The sequence below is a fragment of the Paramormyrops kingsleyae genome, chromosome 9 (assembly GCF_048594095.1).
Source record: "Paramormyrops kingsleyae isolate MSU_618 chromosome 9, PKINGS_0.4, whole genome shotgun sequence".
NCBI lineage: Eukaryota > Metazoa > Chordata > Actinopteri > Osteoglossiformes > Mormyridae > Paramormyrops > Paramormyrops kingsleyae.
Window position 1 is genome coordinate 34,969,713 of NC_132805.1, and position 18,483 is coordinate 34,988,195.

General features: G+C 46.7%; 1 protein-coding gene across 1 annotated transcript in view; it reads right to left on the minus strand.

Annotated features, from left to right (window-relative positions):
* Window positions 1-18,483, minus strand: part of LOC111844834 (myelin basic protein-like) — a 35,817-nt gene that overhangs the window by 858 nt on the left and 16,476 nt on the right. Inside the window, exon 3 of the mRNA XM_023813676.2 lies at window positions 15,442-15,508. Within this exon, the coding sequence (XP_023669444.1) occupies window positions 15,442-15,508 (67 nt within the window). The remainder of the gene's footprint in view (window positions 1-15,441; window positions 15,509-18,483) is intronic.

An 18,483-nucleotide genomic window follows, 5' to 3' on the forward strand; every position in this document is an offset into this window, starting at 1 on the left:
CCCAAAGCGCAGTGACACTAATCCAACACGGAAGATGGTGATGCGGAGATGTGGTGCTTCAAGCTCACCATGATAAACCTGCGGCAGCCCGAGTCCAAAGGCACACAATTCAAGTGCAAGGATACTGAGTACCAGTAACCCCATTTTGTGAAAACGTTGCACTGCTCTCAGAATGGTCACACCAAAACCTGGGAACACCGCAGTGAACACTGCTGTGCAAATCTGCAAATGGTGAAATAACAAAATAGGCGAATTCAAAAACGTATTGAAAAAATATTCGAAAAAACCCCCGTAGATGGAAATACATTCAGCGGTCCACCAATCTTCACTAACTGCCCAACCATTAGGGGGCTGAGTGGGGTCCCAGGCTGGGGAACACCCTGGGTCAGCAGTCATCACGCTCATACAATCACACAATCACATACCAACAGTTCTGGGCTGCTAATTAACGCATCCACATGAACTAGGATACATATTTACCCAAAAAGCCATTTGATCCACAACAACATACACACAGCAGTGCAAAACTTAAAGAGGAAAAAAAAATCAAAAACCAATCAGGCATACAGAGTGCAAGAGGCTAACCTTTCAAAGACCACCAATGGGTGCTAGCCATCAGTCACTGGCTATTGGACCTTTCTCATGTTTGACTGCTTCTAAGACTCCATTTACCGAACTTTTGGTACATCAAAAAAATGTCATAGGAAACAAAACTTGGCAGGCTTTGCAATTTTAATGACTATTCCTTATCAAGATTATCTAGCATATGTTTAATGCTTACTGCCCCTGCTTTTGCTTGAGCTCTGCATGTGCATTCCCAACCAATCATCATTTTCATCCTTGCTGTTTAAATCATTCCTAGGTTTTGCGGGAAATTTATCTTGAACTCCGTTTTTGCTTTAGAAATATCCCAATATATAATGCAACAAAATCAAATCATTATAATTGAGATTTTTCCAATATTGCACAGCCCTTTATTGCAGAGGTGGGGACTCAATTCACTGATTCGCAACTCGACTCGGACACAAGTCACAAATTTGATGACTTGTGACTCGACTCAGCAAACTGAAAGGAAGACTTGGACTCGACTTGTACCCTATGATTCGAGAAGACTTGAGGTTATTGTCCCCCTCTGGATACCATAATGTTAATTTCATAATTTCTGTGTATATTAATTCTCTGCTCTCTGCATTTTCATTTGGCTGAATGCAAGGTCTCCGGAGATATTCTGTTGGAAAGATGCATCACTCCTGCATATACATGGACATAAAAATTGCAAGGTCAATCGTGATAGAGTGGAGACTCTATTTCCAACTTCTCTGCTTGTGAAGGACTCAACCTACAAGGTACTGTGGCGGGGTTTTGTTGCAGTGAGATTTAATCACCAAGGGTAAAAAATAACAAACAAAAAAAAAAAACACGTAGGTAGGACTTGAGTTACATGACTTACAAATCAACTTGATGACTTGTGACTCGACAGTAAAAATGATGGAAAGACTTGAACTTCAGAACACATGACCTGACACTTGACTCAGACTTGCCAAGACGTGACCTGCTCCCAGCCCTGGTATATTAAATACTTTTTTATTTCTTGTCCTGCCATCCACATCTTGTTAAATCTGTTATTCTGACCAGATTGCAATTAAAGGTTTGGTCTCTTAAATTATCTAGGCATCCATTCCATCCATCCATTTTCCTGTAACTGCTTGTCATATTCAGGGTCACAGATGGAGCAAACCAGTACAAGGTGCCAGCCAACCCATCACACAGCACACTCACACACGTACAGTTTGGTAATTCCAATTCACCTTAATGTATCTGTGGACTATGAGGGGAGGAAACTGCATTACCGAGAGGATATTCTTTGAAGACACAGGGAGAACATGCAAACTCCACAAACTTGGAGCCATGACAGGGACTTGAACCCTGGTCCCAGAAGTGTGAGGCAACATTGCTAACCAAGCATCCATTAGCTGAAAAAAGAAGTTGGGGAAAAAAAGGATTTACCGTTGTTTTCTGAATTTGCAAGTATGCTTTTACAAATTAGCGGATTTATTTTGTGTTTGCAAGGAAGGTTATTTGCATAACCAAACTAACAATTAACATGTTTGCATGTTCCACCCCAAAGTACCGAAAAAGTCTTTTGGTACTTTTGGTACTGGTATATGACCAGAAATCAACGGAAAGGGGAAAGCACCAAATTTTTAGTACCAAAAGTACGATACCTGGTGTGGTGGAAAAGCGCCCTTAGGGATGACCACGGAAAAACACCTCGGTCGTTGGGTATCAGTGCAGCTCCATCTGACTTCCGTTTTATTTGTATGGTGCTTTTCAGAACAGGCAATATCACAAAGCAACTTTGCAGGGAATCTGTGCCTGACCACCGCAAATGAAGCCCAGGGCAAAAAGACCCTGCTGTGAGGAACAAACCTCAAGCTCAACTGGACTCGAAGGGGAAGCCCGTCTGCCCCGGCTGGCCCAGGGTAGGTAGGTGCCTGTATAACATACTTATCAAAAAGATTTGCGATTTGCTGCTGGAAGGACAGCCCACAGAGAGATACAAACTACCAGGGCAGTAATCATCCTCTGATGCGTTCTTAAATTAATGACATGGATGAGCAATCAGTGCTTCCTGGTTCTCAGAAGACCTTTCTGTTAGAGGGGAGTTCCCCCCCCCCCATTTATTCTTATCCTTGTTCTGTTGATTCAGAAAAGACGCTCATGTTTGACCTTAAGTCCCGGTGCCGCACAGATGTGTCCATCCATGTCAATAAATGAGGAGCACTTCTGTGACTCTGTGAGTTCTTACCGCTACACCAGGGAAGAAAAATAAACACGCAACACAAAGGATGGACTGGTGTTGCAATCGTTCTAACGTTACAAGTATAATGTTCAGCTGTCCTGAAACTGCAGAAGTGTGAGCAGTCTGTGTTTGAGAACGGGCATGGAAGTCCACGTCGGCCATGAAAACCACGAATAGCGTGTGACTCCTGGACATCCTCAGCACCAGAGCTCAATGTTTATGTTCATGTGTCACTGAGCAGACGGTCGACTCAGAGGGAGAAATGTGACAAAACATGAAACGTTAAATTAAAAACGATGTAATGTTCAAGGAGACAACTTATCCTGACGGTGTGCTTTAACAGTGGTAACCTGTTATATTAACAGCTTTAGAGAAACTGATTTCTGTGTTTGTGTACTTGAATTGCATGAGTGATCCTGGTATATTTAGGAAACTGATTAAATTTGAAGATATTATGTATAATGTGTCACAAAAAGAGAAAAAAAAAAACATGCACAGAAGATACGAAGCTTTCCGTGAAGGTACTCATTCTGCAACTAAAAATGTACACAGCAGGTGTTCTGCTGGGACGCACGTATGACAGCAGAAGCTGTTTTTAGAAAGTGTCGGGAATTCACAGAAATGCCTCCACCTGCACAATGTGATGCTGTGGTGAAGAAATCCTGAAATAGACAGAGAGGATGATCGGACATGTCTGTGCATGCAGAGAACCACCTCCAAGGACGTCAAGTGGTGCAAGGAAGCCCGAGCAAGGGGGTCCGCTACGATTCTGTGCAGAACGTCACCTCTCAACAGGGGATGTAACCTTCTGTAGATCTCCGGCACCCAGGTGGGCTGACCGACCTCTGCCTTCCTACTGCTCATGGACCTCCTACTGCTCATGGGCCTCCTACTGCTCATGGACCTCCTACTGCTCATGGACCTCCTACTGCTCATGGACCTCTTACTGCTCATGGGCCTCCTACTGCTCATGGACCTCCTACTGCTCATGGACCTCTTACTGCTCATGGACCTCCTACTGCTCATGGACCTCCTACTGCTCATGGACCTCCTACTGCTCATGGACCTCTTACTGCTCATGGGCCTCCTACTGCTCATGGACCTCCTACTGCTCATGGACCTCCTACTGCTCATGGACCTCTTACTGCTCATAGGCCTCCTACTGCTCATGGGCCTCCTACTGCTCATGGGCCTCCTACTGCTCATGGGCCTCCTACTGCTCATGGACCTCCTACTGCTCATGGGCCTCTTACTGCTCATGGACTTGGACCAGCGTGAAGCTTTCAAGCTTTAAATGACATGATGAAAATCTCAGCTCAGTCCCCAGCCAGGTGCTCTGGATCGAATCAAATCTGGTGCAAATCAGTGGAAAATAACGAGCCATGGAATAAAATTTGGTATGATAATAAAGCAAGGATATGGTGATAATTCGCCCTGAATAAATTCTCCTGAAGCTCTATAAAGAGCACTTTCAAAAACATTTTTCTGCTTCAAGTAGAACAATCTTCTCACTGTACTTTCCAGCACAGTTCATCTGAACGCCCTGCCAGTGCTCACTAGCTCTGCCCCCCCCCCCCCCCGGCTTAAGAACGAGAGAGCCACTGGGGGTCTGAGTGTGACGGAATAAAAGCGACGGCTGCGGCGGTGGACGAGCTCATTGCTGAGCAACGAAGCCGTTAATTAATTCAAAAAATAATTAGGTCCTTAACGATAACACAAACAAAACATAATTAGGTCCTTGACAATAACACAAACAGTATCGCTTTTAATGCTATACGGTTAAAACTTGATCTGGGGGAAAAGGCAGAAAGGAAACAAAAACTGCTATCTATAGAGGTTCGAAGACAAAATTGGAGATTTAAAAAAAAAAAAAAAAAAATCCAACATAGCTGGCCACGCCCCCCCCCCTTGTGGGGCCACAGTGGGCATCACATCCTTCATCTGACGCTCTGAAGCTGCATTCATACTTACTGTATTTCTAATTATAATCTGTAACTGTAAATGGAATGGGGTTTTCCAAAAAAAAAAATATATGCTTCTGTCCTAGACACAAAACGACATTGGAAAAGGAGCATTAGCACGATAATGTACACAGGAAATGGCTCCATTTAGGGTATAAGAGGAAAAAGGCCATAACAGATACTCTTCGCCGTGGTCTGAGAGCTTATTTTGCACTAGAAGTATGGCTGAGATTCCACATTCGCATGCAAAGTACTAGCGGCAGTGCGATGGGAAGAGACAGGAAGTGGGGAATCGCTTCCATTCCACCGTCTGCGTACAGCAGGCAGCAAGGCACAAGCGGCCCCCCCTTCTCAAGCTGGGCTCCCAAAGGATTTTTAATGACATATCATTTGCCCCTTGAGTATGAAAGGATGGCTTCAGGAAAGGATCCAACTCAAGGTTCCAGGCCTCCATCCAGGACCTCAGTGCCAAGCTTTATGGTCCTTCTTCAGCTCCCACTACAGCTTGAGGACATAAATAAAGCTCACCCCCCCCCCCCACCCCCAATCACAGAAAACATCCATCGCTGCTTAATATTAGGTGCAGACGGATAATATCATTTGAAAGGATGCTGGAACATGTAATACTGTCAGATCAAGGCGGGGGGGGCGGCATATGGGCAAAGAGGATGCGGTCATGTCCGCAGGCTGGCATCCACTGGCCCTGCGACAGGAATGCAGCGAGTGGGACCTGCGTCCGCCGGAGGGGCCGCTCTCCTCGGGACCAGCCGCGGACAACGGGAGCCTTTGCTTTGCAAGCGGTGGGACTCAGCGGCATGTCCCCCCGCCGGCCAGAGGCATGCGACCCCTGGCCCGGCGACGCCCACCCGGGCCCCTGAACAAACCCCCCCGGCAGCATTCGCAGCAGGTCTGTGGCTCCCACAGGCTTGGTGAGAAAGCGGCTCTCTGTTCTGCAGAGCTGATGTTTAATTCATGATCAGCCTGCAAGGGATCGTTGGATTGCAGGCACCCGTGCTGTAGATACAGAGATACCCATCATCATCCCGGGGTTAGGAACTACTCCACCTCCCCCAAAGGCAAGACAAGGTTTAACCTCCGTATACCATTAACAGCCCACACCTGTCTCGTGTCCCATGATGCACTGCTATGGCACTGACACCAACAGACAAACATGCAAGAGTTCACCCCTGCAGGTCAGAGAGCTCACGCGAAGGTGACTCACGTGATCCGAGTTTGCAGGCTGCCCCTTTGATCTGTTAGCCTGGATGCTACTTCAAAATCCATTAAAGTACTCAAACAGGGAACACGGCAGCATGCTCGGCGCTTTGAGTGTCCGCATATTCAGCGCCGGGCTATCAGACCTCCCTGATAACAGTAGCAACGACGGAGCCACGACCTCTGAGAGGTTCACGTAAACAACCGGCAGATGAGGGGATCTGATACGACGTGAAATCGGATGCAGCCCGTCAAAAGCAGCCTGGCATGGACGAGTCGCTTACAACGCACTTACCGATCAACGCCGGTTATTTATTTATTTATTTTTAAGCAAAGCCTACTTCCAAGCTATCAATTAGGCTGTGGCAGCATGACAAGGCATTTCTCAGTGTCAACGAGGCGTCTCTTGCCGAACTGGCCTCACAGCTCGGAAACATTAAGTGCACAAACACCCACAGGAGTTTTAGATGCACAAGCTGCACACGTTTCCACCGCCGACTCCGTCAGAGATGTGGAGAATTTGTCAAGTAATGAGAAGCTTCTCATATACACACATAAGAAAATCACTGGTCAGTGAGACCGATGTCCTGTTTACCTGAGTGAGCTTTCAATGTCCCTGCACAGCCTCTGAAAAGACGGTAAGCCAAGAAATACCACAGCAACACCTCACCTTGAGCTAAACCATCATTTACACCGAAAGGATGTGACCTTACTTCCTTGGCTGAATTCATCATGTCTCACAGGGTTGGGTCTGATTCTAAAAGAGCCCTTGATCTGGTGACTGGGTTTTGATCCCAGTTGCAGGATCACAAGCCAAGGCCATCAAAGCTGGAGGGGGAACTGAGCCCTGATTTCCTCATTCTGGTCCAAACCCAGTTGGCACCAGGCATGAGGATGGCGACTGTCAGGCAACGAGTTGTCAGTCTATCTCACCTGAGCTCAGAAAACCTCCCTACCGCTGACCACTGATTCAAGCTGGGTCCCCTTTCTCATCTCTCCATTTGTCAGGCATGATGCCAGAGCAGCAGCACAATCAGGCGCGGTCAGCAGTGCGCGGCCTCGAGGGCAGAGCTCAGGCTGGCCTCCCTGCCACCCTGCCACCCTGCCCCGCATCGGGCTGCACACATTCGCCCGGGCTTGTATCTCACATCACGAAGGTCGCAGATCCACACTCCGCATCTCTTGAAGATGCATGCAGTCCGAGGCATGACCAACGTACTAGAACGAAGTAGAACCTGCCTGTTTAGATTATTTAATTAAATCAACTAAATGCTGAAAATACCAAAAGCATTGTTTGTGTTCAAACGTGAACGTTCAAGCTACAGAGAAGCTGCAACAGAGAATCTATTATGGGCTGGAATATCGCTCAGCCCAGTTTGGTGCGGACTGATGGGGTCCATCTGTTTGTTCATGTAAAAACACAGCCCCTTTATGAAAGTGACCATGACACACACACACACACACACACACACACACACACACACACACAGGGCAGGAGGGCACTGCCATGTTGGCGTGGGTAGTGCCAGTGCCCCTGAATGACCCCAGGGTCTGTGCCAGCTGGCGCTAGCTGCAGCTGCAGGGGCAGGAAGGAGGAAGACAAGAGCCTCGAGCCCACGGATCCACACGTGGCACAGGTCTGCGTCTGCGTCTGCGCATCCATCACGCAAATGGAAGCTCTGTCTCCCCTTAATAGTACAATTGTGACACGGCTTAAATGGACGCTAATTGCGGTGGCAGCAGGATTGAAGGTACGAGCTGCACTCTTCTCCCGCCGCGCCCCCCTGCACCCCCCTGCGCCCCCCTGCGCCCCCCTGCGCCCCCCGCCAGGCTTACCGCCTAGTCACCACATCGTATATCGCCATATACTGACCTTTCAAATTCCAGGCGACAGCCAGATTAATCATGTCAGATAAGGTTAGTCTGCTTATAAAAACAAGTTTAATCCTATTAATTTGCATACATGACCTCTAAAAATGCTGAACACTTACACTTTAATAATTTGACATTTGTTAAATGCCAGAAATCCTCAGAAATCTTCTCTCCTTTCTTTTTTTAAATCTGAAATGTTTTCCAACATAATAATTATGTTGTAATATAGATGCTTTTGGAACCCTTATCCTTTGACATTAAAATGGTTCTTTAACGTAACATGGTAAAAGTGACTATAGGTCAGAAAGCAAACCACAAAGCAAGAGGAAAGTGACCTGAGAGAACCAAACAGGTTCTTAAAGGATGCTTAAACGCTAAAGAGAAAACCAAACACGAACAAGGATGCTTAAACGCTAAAGAGAGAACCAAACAGGAACCAGGATGCTTAAATGCTAAAGAGAGAACCAAACACGAACAAGGATGCTTAAACGCTAAAGAGAGAACCAAACAGGAACAAGGATGCTTAAACGCTAAAGAGAGAACCAAACAGGAACAAGGATGCTTAAACGCTAAAGAGAGAACCAAACAGGAACAAGGATGCTTAAACGCTAAAGAGAGAACCAAACAGGAACAAGGATGCTTAAACGCTAAAGAGAACCAATCAGAGCGGAGGAATGTGGTGCCGAACAGAAAGATACATGTCACTCACCTTCATGGGGCTATAGTGCCGGATATTTATAAGAGAGTTTTAAAAATGTTTCAGACGCAGTCCTTGTACTATATATGTAATGTGTGTGTGTGTAGAGTACTGTGCAAGAGCCTTAGGCAGCCAAAGAAAATGTTTAAATGACCTTCCTGTTGGTTTAAAGCTATGCTACTAAACCTGTCAAAGCGTATCAGCTTCGCCGTTTCAAAGCCTCTATTAAAATCACCCCCGTGTTTGCAGCAACTCTCCAGTGCAGCAGTGTTTTTCGACCACTGGAACGCCTTGCATGCCTAATAAATACATCAGTGGTGGTGGTGAAATCTAGGACATACATGGAATTGCCAGGGTGCCCCTGAGGAGAGGTTTGGGAGCTGAAGTGGTCTTCATCTACCCATCCAAACCCATATCAGTACGTTTTGGAGAACAAAAGAAATTCTTGTTTATTTTTATTGTGTTACTGTTAAAGTGTTAATGTTGTACTGTTATGTTTTATATATATGTTTGTAGTTATATCTTTGTGGGGACTCTCCATTCATTTCTATGGGGAAAACTCTAATCCCAACATGACAGCCTTAACCCCTACCCAGCCCTAACCTTAACCATAAGTAACCATACAAGATCCTAGACTTCTGGCATTTTTACTTTTTTGACTGCATTCACAGATCTTTGTGGGGGCCCGAAATATGGTCCCCACAACATAAAAATAACAGGTTTTTAGTACATTATGGGGAACATAATCCACACATGCACACACACACACACACACACACACACACACACACACACACACACACACACACACACACACACACACACACACACACACGGCTGTCAAACTAACGCTCCTGCGTGGAAATAAATCCTGAATGTGGTCCCTTCAGACCACAGGAAGCACGGAGAGTCGGCCCACAGAACCGGGAGGTGACAGCATGCTGGAATCAGCAGGAGCACATAAGAAGGTATATAATCCATTTATCTTAAAATGATGAGCTTTCGGAACAACAACAATACCCCCCCCCCCCCATCTAATCCCTACTCCTCTCACACCCCCAACCTCTACAATCTCTATCCTCCAACACTCTCCCCACCTCTCCAAAAACATCTTGATTAAAAGCCCAACTTTGTGTGACTTGTCTCAGTGCAATCAAGGTCACCACAGGTCTCAAAACTTCCAGTTGTTCACCCATACAATGTGTCTGCAAAGTTAGAAAGAGATCCTTCAAATACCTTTTAAGTTCTCATGCTAACATAAAAGCGTATGCAGCAGGAGACTGGTTCTAAAACCATGTGTTCCCTGTCCGGGGAATACAATAATATATAGTATAATAATAGTATTAAAATTACAGTGAGATTTGTCTCTAAAGCCAGAGCACTCATGGGGGAGAAGGCTGTACCTACATGATACCAACCAGCCAGAGAGGTACCACTGCATGATCCCACGGCTATCCTCCAAGGCCGAGGTCAGACCTGTCCACACCCTTCCCACACATGCCTGCCACTCAAACGGCACTTTTCTCCTTGTGACTGGTGACCACGCCACATGGCTCAGTGTAACCATTTTGGCCTGAGCCAGGCTGGTCAATAGCGTGCATCCCAGTGCACACCAACCACAGGGCTTGCTTTTGGTGTCAGAAGCAGGTCTCAGTAACCCTAGTCCAGACTGGGATCTCTGATATACTCTGATATCTGCTTTTAAGGGGGAACCAGAGGGTGTGGTCCAACTTCTCAGCCTCCCTGAGTAAGCAGATACCAGGGCACTGGATTATACTTGGTATTCAAATCTAGGATTGAAGAGGAACAATGAGGATTACAGTCTGGCCATGGAACCGAGGTCCAGCTCTACTACCTAGCAGAATTCATGGAAATAAGCCAACCTAGTGCCTTGTGGAAATGCAGCGGGAATATGACCATGTGCCCAGGCAGATACTGCTGGAGATGCCCATGGGCTGCGGCTGGATGCCATTGTGTCCCTGTACGAACGCAGTAGAATCTGTGTCCGCATGCTTGACACGCATTCAGGGTCATGCAGTGTGAGTGTTGGCCTCCTGCAAAGGTGCAGCTTTTCTCATCCCGTCTGTAATGTTCATGAAGGAGGTAACGAGGTGCAGCTGAGGCTGAAATGGCGGGCTGGAGGGGACACCCCCGCTACTGGCAGATGACGGTGTGTCTCCCAGTGCTTCATCCGAGCAGAACCTCCGGTGCATCCTCGAGCCGCTCGACGCAGAGTGCGAATCGCCAGGGGCGCGACTGAGCACCTCCAAATCTGAGGCCGTGGTATTCCATCAGAAAAGAGCCGATTGCTCCTCTAAGGTGAGGGCCAGAGTCTGCCTTCGGTGAAGGAGTTTAAGTGCCTAGGAATCTTGTTTACGAGCCATGCGGAGAAGAAGCATGAGCGAGACAGGCAGACCGGCGGCCGCCGTAGGTTTATTGAGCGTAGTGAGGATGCATCCTTTCCTCACCTCATGTGCTCTGGGTAATGACTGTAACGACAAGGTTGCAAGTGCAGGCGGCTGAAATGAGGTCTCTCTGCAGGACTGTCAGGCTGGTGCTCGGCGATAGGGTGAGGACTCTGGAGATCCGGACTGTGAAACAGAGCTGCCGTTTCTTTAGTTGAAAGTAAGTCCTTGGCAAGTCTGTGGGCCCTTCCACATCTCTTAGTTAAATCCTGGTATCTTGCTGTGAGTGGTTTAAGCTGACAATGGCACCTCTAGTGGTTAACAGAGAATAGTGCAGACCAAAAAAAAAAAATCAGGCCAGCCAATCCCATCCTTACACGAATGGCGCCCTATATTCATAAGTTCATATGAAGAACAAGCTGACAGACAGGTAATACACTACTGTGTTACTGCAGATGAAGCATTAAATTAAAATCGGGGGGGGGGGGGGGGGGGGGATGACGTGGTCAGAATGAAACATGAGGGCGATCCGATCCAAAGAGGCGAGTTTAGACTGAGACACCAGAAACCCTGGAGATACGTGAGCAGGGGGCAGAGTTAGCCCACAGTAACTACATTCTGGGAGAGAATGCAGAAGGATTAGGGAACGTGCTGTGCAGACATAAAGTAAAGCGGACTAGACGGGCCGTCGGCGCGGGTGGATGCAGTAAAACCGTGAGACCAATCCGGGGGGGTGGAGGGCCGAGCGGCCGGTGGGGGGCATATGGGGTAAAACGTGCCGGCTTTGTGTGCACACGGCGCTCCGAGCGCCTGCTAATGGACTCCTAATGTCTTTTTAAAAAGCTGACGATTTGGCGTCTGCCTGTTTACTCGGGTCCGCTGAGTACACAGCTAAGGGCGGCACGGGTCCGAAAGCCGGGTCCGGCTAATGGCCCGGAGCAGATTGCAGACTCAAACAAAGCGACACGCATCCATGCGCCGGCCTTAAGCTTCGCACGCTAAATACACTTTGCCTGGCGGCTTGCGGCTTGTGGCTGCACTCCCGGCACCAAACCGTGGCAGCAAATGGTCGACAAAATGTCACCGTGAAGAAATTTCACTGGTCACACCGAACATCAGAAGTCTCTCGCAACCCTGTGCTGAGTGAGATACATCAGTCAGAAATGCATTATTGAGAAACAAAAAACAACTTCTCTGGTCTAAAAAAACCCCAAAACTAAGAGAAACACAATAAAAGCCCTCAAAATCCACCTCAGGCTCTGCAGGATACAATGACTCAACACCTCCGTATCGGTTACTTCAAAATGGAAAATGTGAAAACACAGACAGCCAAACAGATCTTCTGCAGGTCTTAAAAATAATTAAATCATTAATCATCCCCTGATAATATGATTGGTTACTTCCACCAGATGGCCAAAATCTAAAATCCTGTTTAGGATACCCTGAGAGCCAGAAAAACCAAATGGTCCAATTATGCTTATATCTACACACACATATTATATATATACACACACACACAGACACACACACACACAGACACACACACAGACAGACACACACACACACACGCATATGTAGGGTAAACATATCCTTATGGGGACCACTCATTCATTTCAATGGGAAAAATGCTAACGCTAACTATGATAACCTTAACCCCCACCCAGCCCTAACCATAACCATAAGTAACCAAACAAAATACAAGAGTTTTTGCATTTTTAGTTTTTTCATAGCAGTCACCAATTTTTATAAAATAGAGTTTTCCCTTATGGGGACCAAGAAACCGGTCCTCATAGGGGAAAAAAAAAACGGATATTTATCACGTTATGGGGACATTGTGTCCCCATAAGGATAGGTAAACCCGCTCGCACATACACACACGCATGCACGCACACACGCACGATACAGATATTAATGAGATGATGAGGTTATTGAGATCATGTCTCTTCAGGATGTGTCTTAAAAAGGGCAACTCTGATTATAATGGATAAGGACGGTCTTGGTGATTAAGGACTGAGACTGAGTTTAAAATAATGAAAAGGTGTTGGGGGGTGGGGATTATATTATTCAGAAATAAAACAGTGATGTCATCATGAATCACAAACCAGCCTGAAACAACAAGTCATAACAAAAAATTAAACCAATTCAGTTAAATGGCATAAAAAATCTAGTATAAGCTTTAGGAATATGGATGGATTTAATCAGAGCTGAAAATAATTAAAAAAAAAACTATTTTAAATGGCAAATTTTTCAGACAGAGAAGTGAAAAATGCTTCACCAGCCTGCAAAAAAAACTACATTATAATACGTTTTGATTAGTCAAAAATGTTAAAATGTGTTTCAGCCAGGGCCAGTAATGGACTCGGTAGAGAGTGTTTAGAAAAGGCCAAATCACATGATCACATGTGGCACTGGAGGCCGGGGAGGGGTGAGGTCATCGCCCTGACGCCAGAAGCCAGATCAGCGCGTCTTACACAGTCAGGACTGTTTACCTTCCTAAGCAGTTACCTGGCAACACCCCCTCCCCCCCCCAGCTCTGGCATGACAGCCCAAGCAGCTTCCGTCTGGACGGCAGACAAAATGGCTCTTCTATCGATTCAGCACTCATGGTAACCAGGTCGGCTTGTTTTTGCTCTGCTTTAATTGCCTGCTTCAATTCACCCTCCCTTCATTTACCTGTGGCAGAGTTTGCTACTCAACGATGAGCGAGATGAACAGCCTGATGAACTGGGGGGGGGGGGGCTCTGTATGGCTGAAGTGTGTGTGTGTGTAAAGCAGGACTGACATGTACTGTCCTAACAGACATTCACCATGGTACCGTAATGACAGGTAAAAATGCCCAGGTCAGCCTTATTTTTATAGTTTAGCCATTCAAAGCTTCTCAGTCTTACTCTGACTCATGCAGGACTGCCGCACGCATGCCCGCCTTTCTGGCTTTTTGCCCGATGTAGTGAGTACAAGCAGATCAGAAAGACGTTTGAGCGCAGTCTTCCAGGGCAGCGTGTAACCACGCACGTCACACTCAACTCACCCCTGTTTATAACGCACATAGCTTCAAGTCCTTAAAATGTCCACCTTTAAATATTTATTCTCCAACCTGACCTTAATACTACACTCTGGGATTGATCGCTTTATGGATTCCGTCAAAGGATGGAAAAATGTTTAACTCGGTCCATGCAGAAGTATAAAACGGAAGAGAACGGCAGACGGTTGGTTCTGTTCTTTTTCTTTTATTTAAATAAAAGGCTGCTCCGCTTATGGGCCCCACCAAAGGCTACCATTAGCACCGGGCTCCTGAACACGATCACGCGCCGGCGTTCACGTAACTGCTGCCTTAATTGGCAGCACCAGACCAACAGCAAGACACGTCCTTCCTCTGGCGCCCGCAATCTGTTGCAAAACACAGTGTAGCTGGATAAAAGTGACCTTTCTTTTTTTTTTTTTTTTGGAGGGGGGGCTTTTTCTTCTATGTATGGCTGTACTTTGGATGCACTCCTGGACCAATCCACACATGGGGACCCACAGAAGGACCCGTCCCTGTGTCATTCATTCATAGCAGCAGGCCATGAGGACAGAGAGAACAACAGGCTGCTGTTAACCAATGAGAGTGCAGTAATGGGGTAGGACTGTGCACAGGTCGACAGAGGTCACCACATTCCCATGGTGCAGTCACCAACAGGGCGGCGCTCTCCCTCCAGTCCTGAATGCCACAATGGTCAAACATATCAGGGCAACTTGCTCAACCTGTCTCTCTCTTTCTCTCACTCGCACACACACAAACACACACACACACACACAAACACACATACACGTGGATAACTGACATTTTTTGTCTAATGTAATGGTTTTAATTATTATATTTACATGCCTTCCATTAAGTGTATAATTAACCATAATCAAGCTAAGAGAAACACTGCGTTGGAAATGGTGGAATAACTGCCCCCCAGGGTCAGCGCAGGCACCCGCGGAATGGAATGGCGGGACGGGTTCAGCACGAGAACAACATTAAAAAACAAAAGGAAAATTGTCAAAATCCAGACAATACACAGGGGTTGGGGGCAGAGAAGGGAAAAGAGATGAGGGGGGAAGGGATTATATAAAAATAAAAATATAAACAGCTGGGAACTGAAAATACTGTGCTAAAGTCTCTGTGAATCATAGAGATCCAAAGTGACTATTTATTAATTCTCTTATCTAAAGTGGCTTCAGTTTAATATTTTACTTTATTTTTTTTAAGGAGATTGTTCCGATTATACAGGTCTGGGGGGCTGCAACAGCTGGTCTCCTCCCAGGTTTACAGGGAATCCTCATCTAAGTAGGTACAGCACCACTAATCAAAGGGAGAATGGCAGTCTGACACGCGACCAATACGTCGGCACAGGAGGCAACTAGCTGTCACCCCCTACTGGTGATTTACAGCACCGCAGCACACGGATGCTGCATCCAGAGCTACCCTGTAATTCCTCAGTGCATTGTGGACGAGCTGCTTACCAAAAACCTCGTTGTCGTCATCTGCTTTTTCCGAGGTCTGGCTTCCTCCGGGTTCAGGTACCGAAGTCTAAAAAAAAAAGAAAACGAGATGGGAAACCATAGCAACCAGGGCAGTTCTCCCCTGTTCCCCCTCAGCGCCCCCCCCCCACCCACCCCCTCCAGCACTCCCAGTAATCCATTCTGTCTGACTGTCACGATAAACATGGCACGTATTCATCTACCTGTTTGTCCAGATCGCTACGGTAACAAGGGGGCCTCTGGCATGTTACCATCTGTGACATGGATGGCTGCATCAAAAGGAAGCTGATGTTCCAGGACTCTTTTATTTTAAAGTTTCAAGTTTTTTTTTTTTGTGACGTATTCAGGGAACATTGTGAAATTCTTAGGCAACAGTTGTAGGCAAGATGCAATGCTAGACAAGACGGTGCAGGACAAGTGTGCATGATGAGAATAAAAATACAGCGTAATAAGCAATGAACAGGCTGCATGATTTTGGGAAAAAAAAATCATTGTGATATTAGATTTTTTGCAATGAATATTGTGATATTCACATAACAAAAAAGGAGTTGAAAACTGACCCAAAATAAACTATAGTAAAATAGCACCTGTTATTCTCTACCAACAGAGCCTGCATAATAAGTGCCGGTGTGTTTGTGAGCCGCACCGACCGACAGAAAACAGTGCCGACGAATCACTAGTTTTTTCATCAATACTACGGAATCCAAAATATTTTTTATGCTTTTCTCCTCCTCACTCATTTTTGCTAAATTGCTGACAAATGTGCCAGTCTGATATAAATATGCTGCTTTCTTTCCTAAGACAGTAAAAATGTCTCAGCGTAACTTATCGATGGTCTCCTCGTGATCCATAGCATGCAGCGCTGACACTGACATTGGTGCAGGCCAGGCCTGGGGTAGCTTTGTGTGACATGCAAACTAACCGGCATACAGCAGCGCTGCTGTCACACAGAAGGTACGGGTTCTGCCAGGTTCAGCAACAGCTTCTCCCCCGAGGCTGTCAGGACAGTGAATACTCTGCTTCCCACCTTAACCTCTAACCATTCCGCAGGGTACTGACTGCGCCCTCCTGGACTGGAACTGATCACTAACTGGACTCGATCTTGTCACACTCTCAGGTGAACTTTAGCTCCTGTCTTGAACACTTGTGACTTAAAAAACTTTCCTGAGTTCATCTGAATCCATAGCATATGTCTGCAGCCTGCAGTATTCAGCCATAGTACCAACCCCCCCCCACCTGGGAGAACTGAAAACAAGGCCTGGATTTGGAATCGAGGGCCTGAGTTGAATAGCCCCGCTGTATACCGTGGTTCCTGGGGCAATGCCACCTTGTGCCACCCTATACTTATGCATGGCCTGTATATGAATGGTATGAGAATAAAGGCCACTTGTCGTCACTTGGCTATAAAGTGTTGGAAGATACAATAGGGTGGACCGGTACATGTTTTTTATGCCCCGATGGCTTGAGGGAAGAAACCGTCTCTTGAATGGGTGGTGCAGGGAATGCTGCACTGGACACGCTTCCCAGCGGGCAGGAGCGCCAGGAGAGCGTGAGCTGGGTGGCTGCCATTCCTGATGATGACTTCTTCTGGCAGCAGGAGATGTAGATTGATTTTAGCTGTGAAAGATCTGTGCTGAAGATGTTTGAAGCTGTCCAGACAGTTCTTTGCGGTCCAATGCGGTTAGGATACCCAACCACATCATGATGCAGTCAGGAAGCTCTCAATGGTATAGTGAGTTCATCAAGGTTTTGGTTTCCAACCCAAAGCTCTTCAGCTTCCTCAGGAAGAACATCCTCAGCTGATAATACAGCTGATGTTTAGAGACCATGAGAGGGAGTTTGTGATCTAGACGCCCAGGAACCTGAAGCTGCTGACTATCTCTACGGAAGATCCATTGATGAGTAGTGAGAGGTCTTCTTTAAGTTCAGGGAAAAGTTGCTTTTCATGGCAGCATACATTCAGGTCTTTTACCTCCCTCCTTTAAGTAGCCTCATCATCGTTACTGAAAAGGCCAATCATGGGGGTGTCGTCAGCAAACTCGATAATGCCTTTGCCCTCACACTTTGCCATTGAGTCTTGGGTGAACGGACTGCAAAACAGTGAGCTGAGGTGGCAGCTTTGTGAAACGCCAGTACTGACGATTAATGTGGATGATCTCCTGTTGGCAGTTCTCACTGTTTGGGGTCTATATGTTCAAACATCCATTCTCAAGGAGAGCAGATCAGACCAGGGTCTCTTAGCTTTGACAACAGGATGGATGGCAGAGTTGGCGTCAAACACCAAACTGAAGTCAACAAGCGGCATCCTGATTGTACACGTCCTTTTCTACATGCCCGAGGGTAGTGTGCAGGGCGGGTGAGATTGCATCATCCAGGGATATGTTATGCGGAAATGTGCACTGGAATGAATCCAAGACTGTAGGCATGTGGTGGTTAATGTACGACACTTCAAAACTATAAAAGGTTAAAGTGTTGAGACCGTAGTCATTTACATTTACTTCCTCGGCATTTGGCAGACGCCCCTTAGCGAGAGCGACTTACATAAGAGCTTAGAAGTTATTTAGGGAGCTTTAGTTGGCAAAGGTCCTTCTTGAAGCACAACGGCACTGCACAAAACATACAGGCACTTGCTGAAGACACTGGAGTACATCTACGACCGCTGCTCAGCACGGGCCTTCATGACGCATGACGAGATTTTGTCAAGGTTCGCAGCTTTGTGAGATCTAACCTCTTTAGAGGGTTTCCTCATGTCGGCCTGTAGAGTGGTCTTTGCTTGAGATGATGTCACGCCACGATCGCAGTGCTCGCATGGGCCACGGAAGTCATCCGGCGCACTTGGGTGTGATGTGGGGGTGTCTGTAAACGTGGCTGGCAAAGTCCTGTAATCTATTACCGCATGCAGTCCTCCTCTCCGCATGCGACATGGATCACAGCCATCAAAATCAGTCTCTGTTTTCTGTCCACACTGCTTCTCATGTGGGCGGCACGGCGGTGCAGCGGTTAGCACTGGCGCCTCACAGCTGC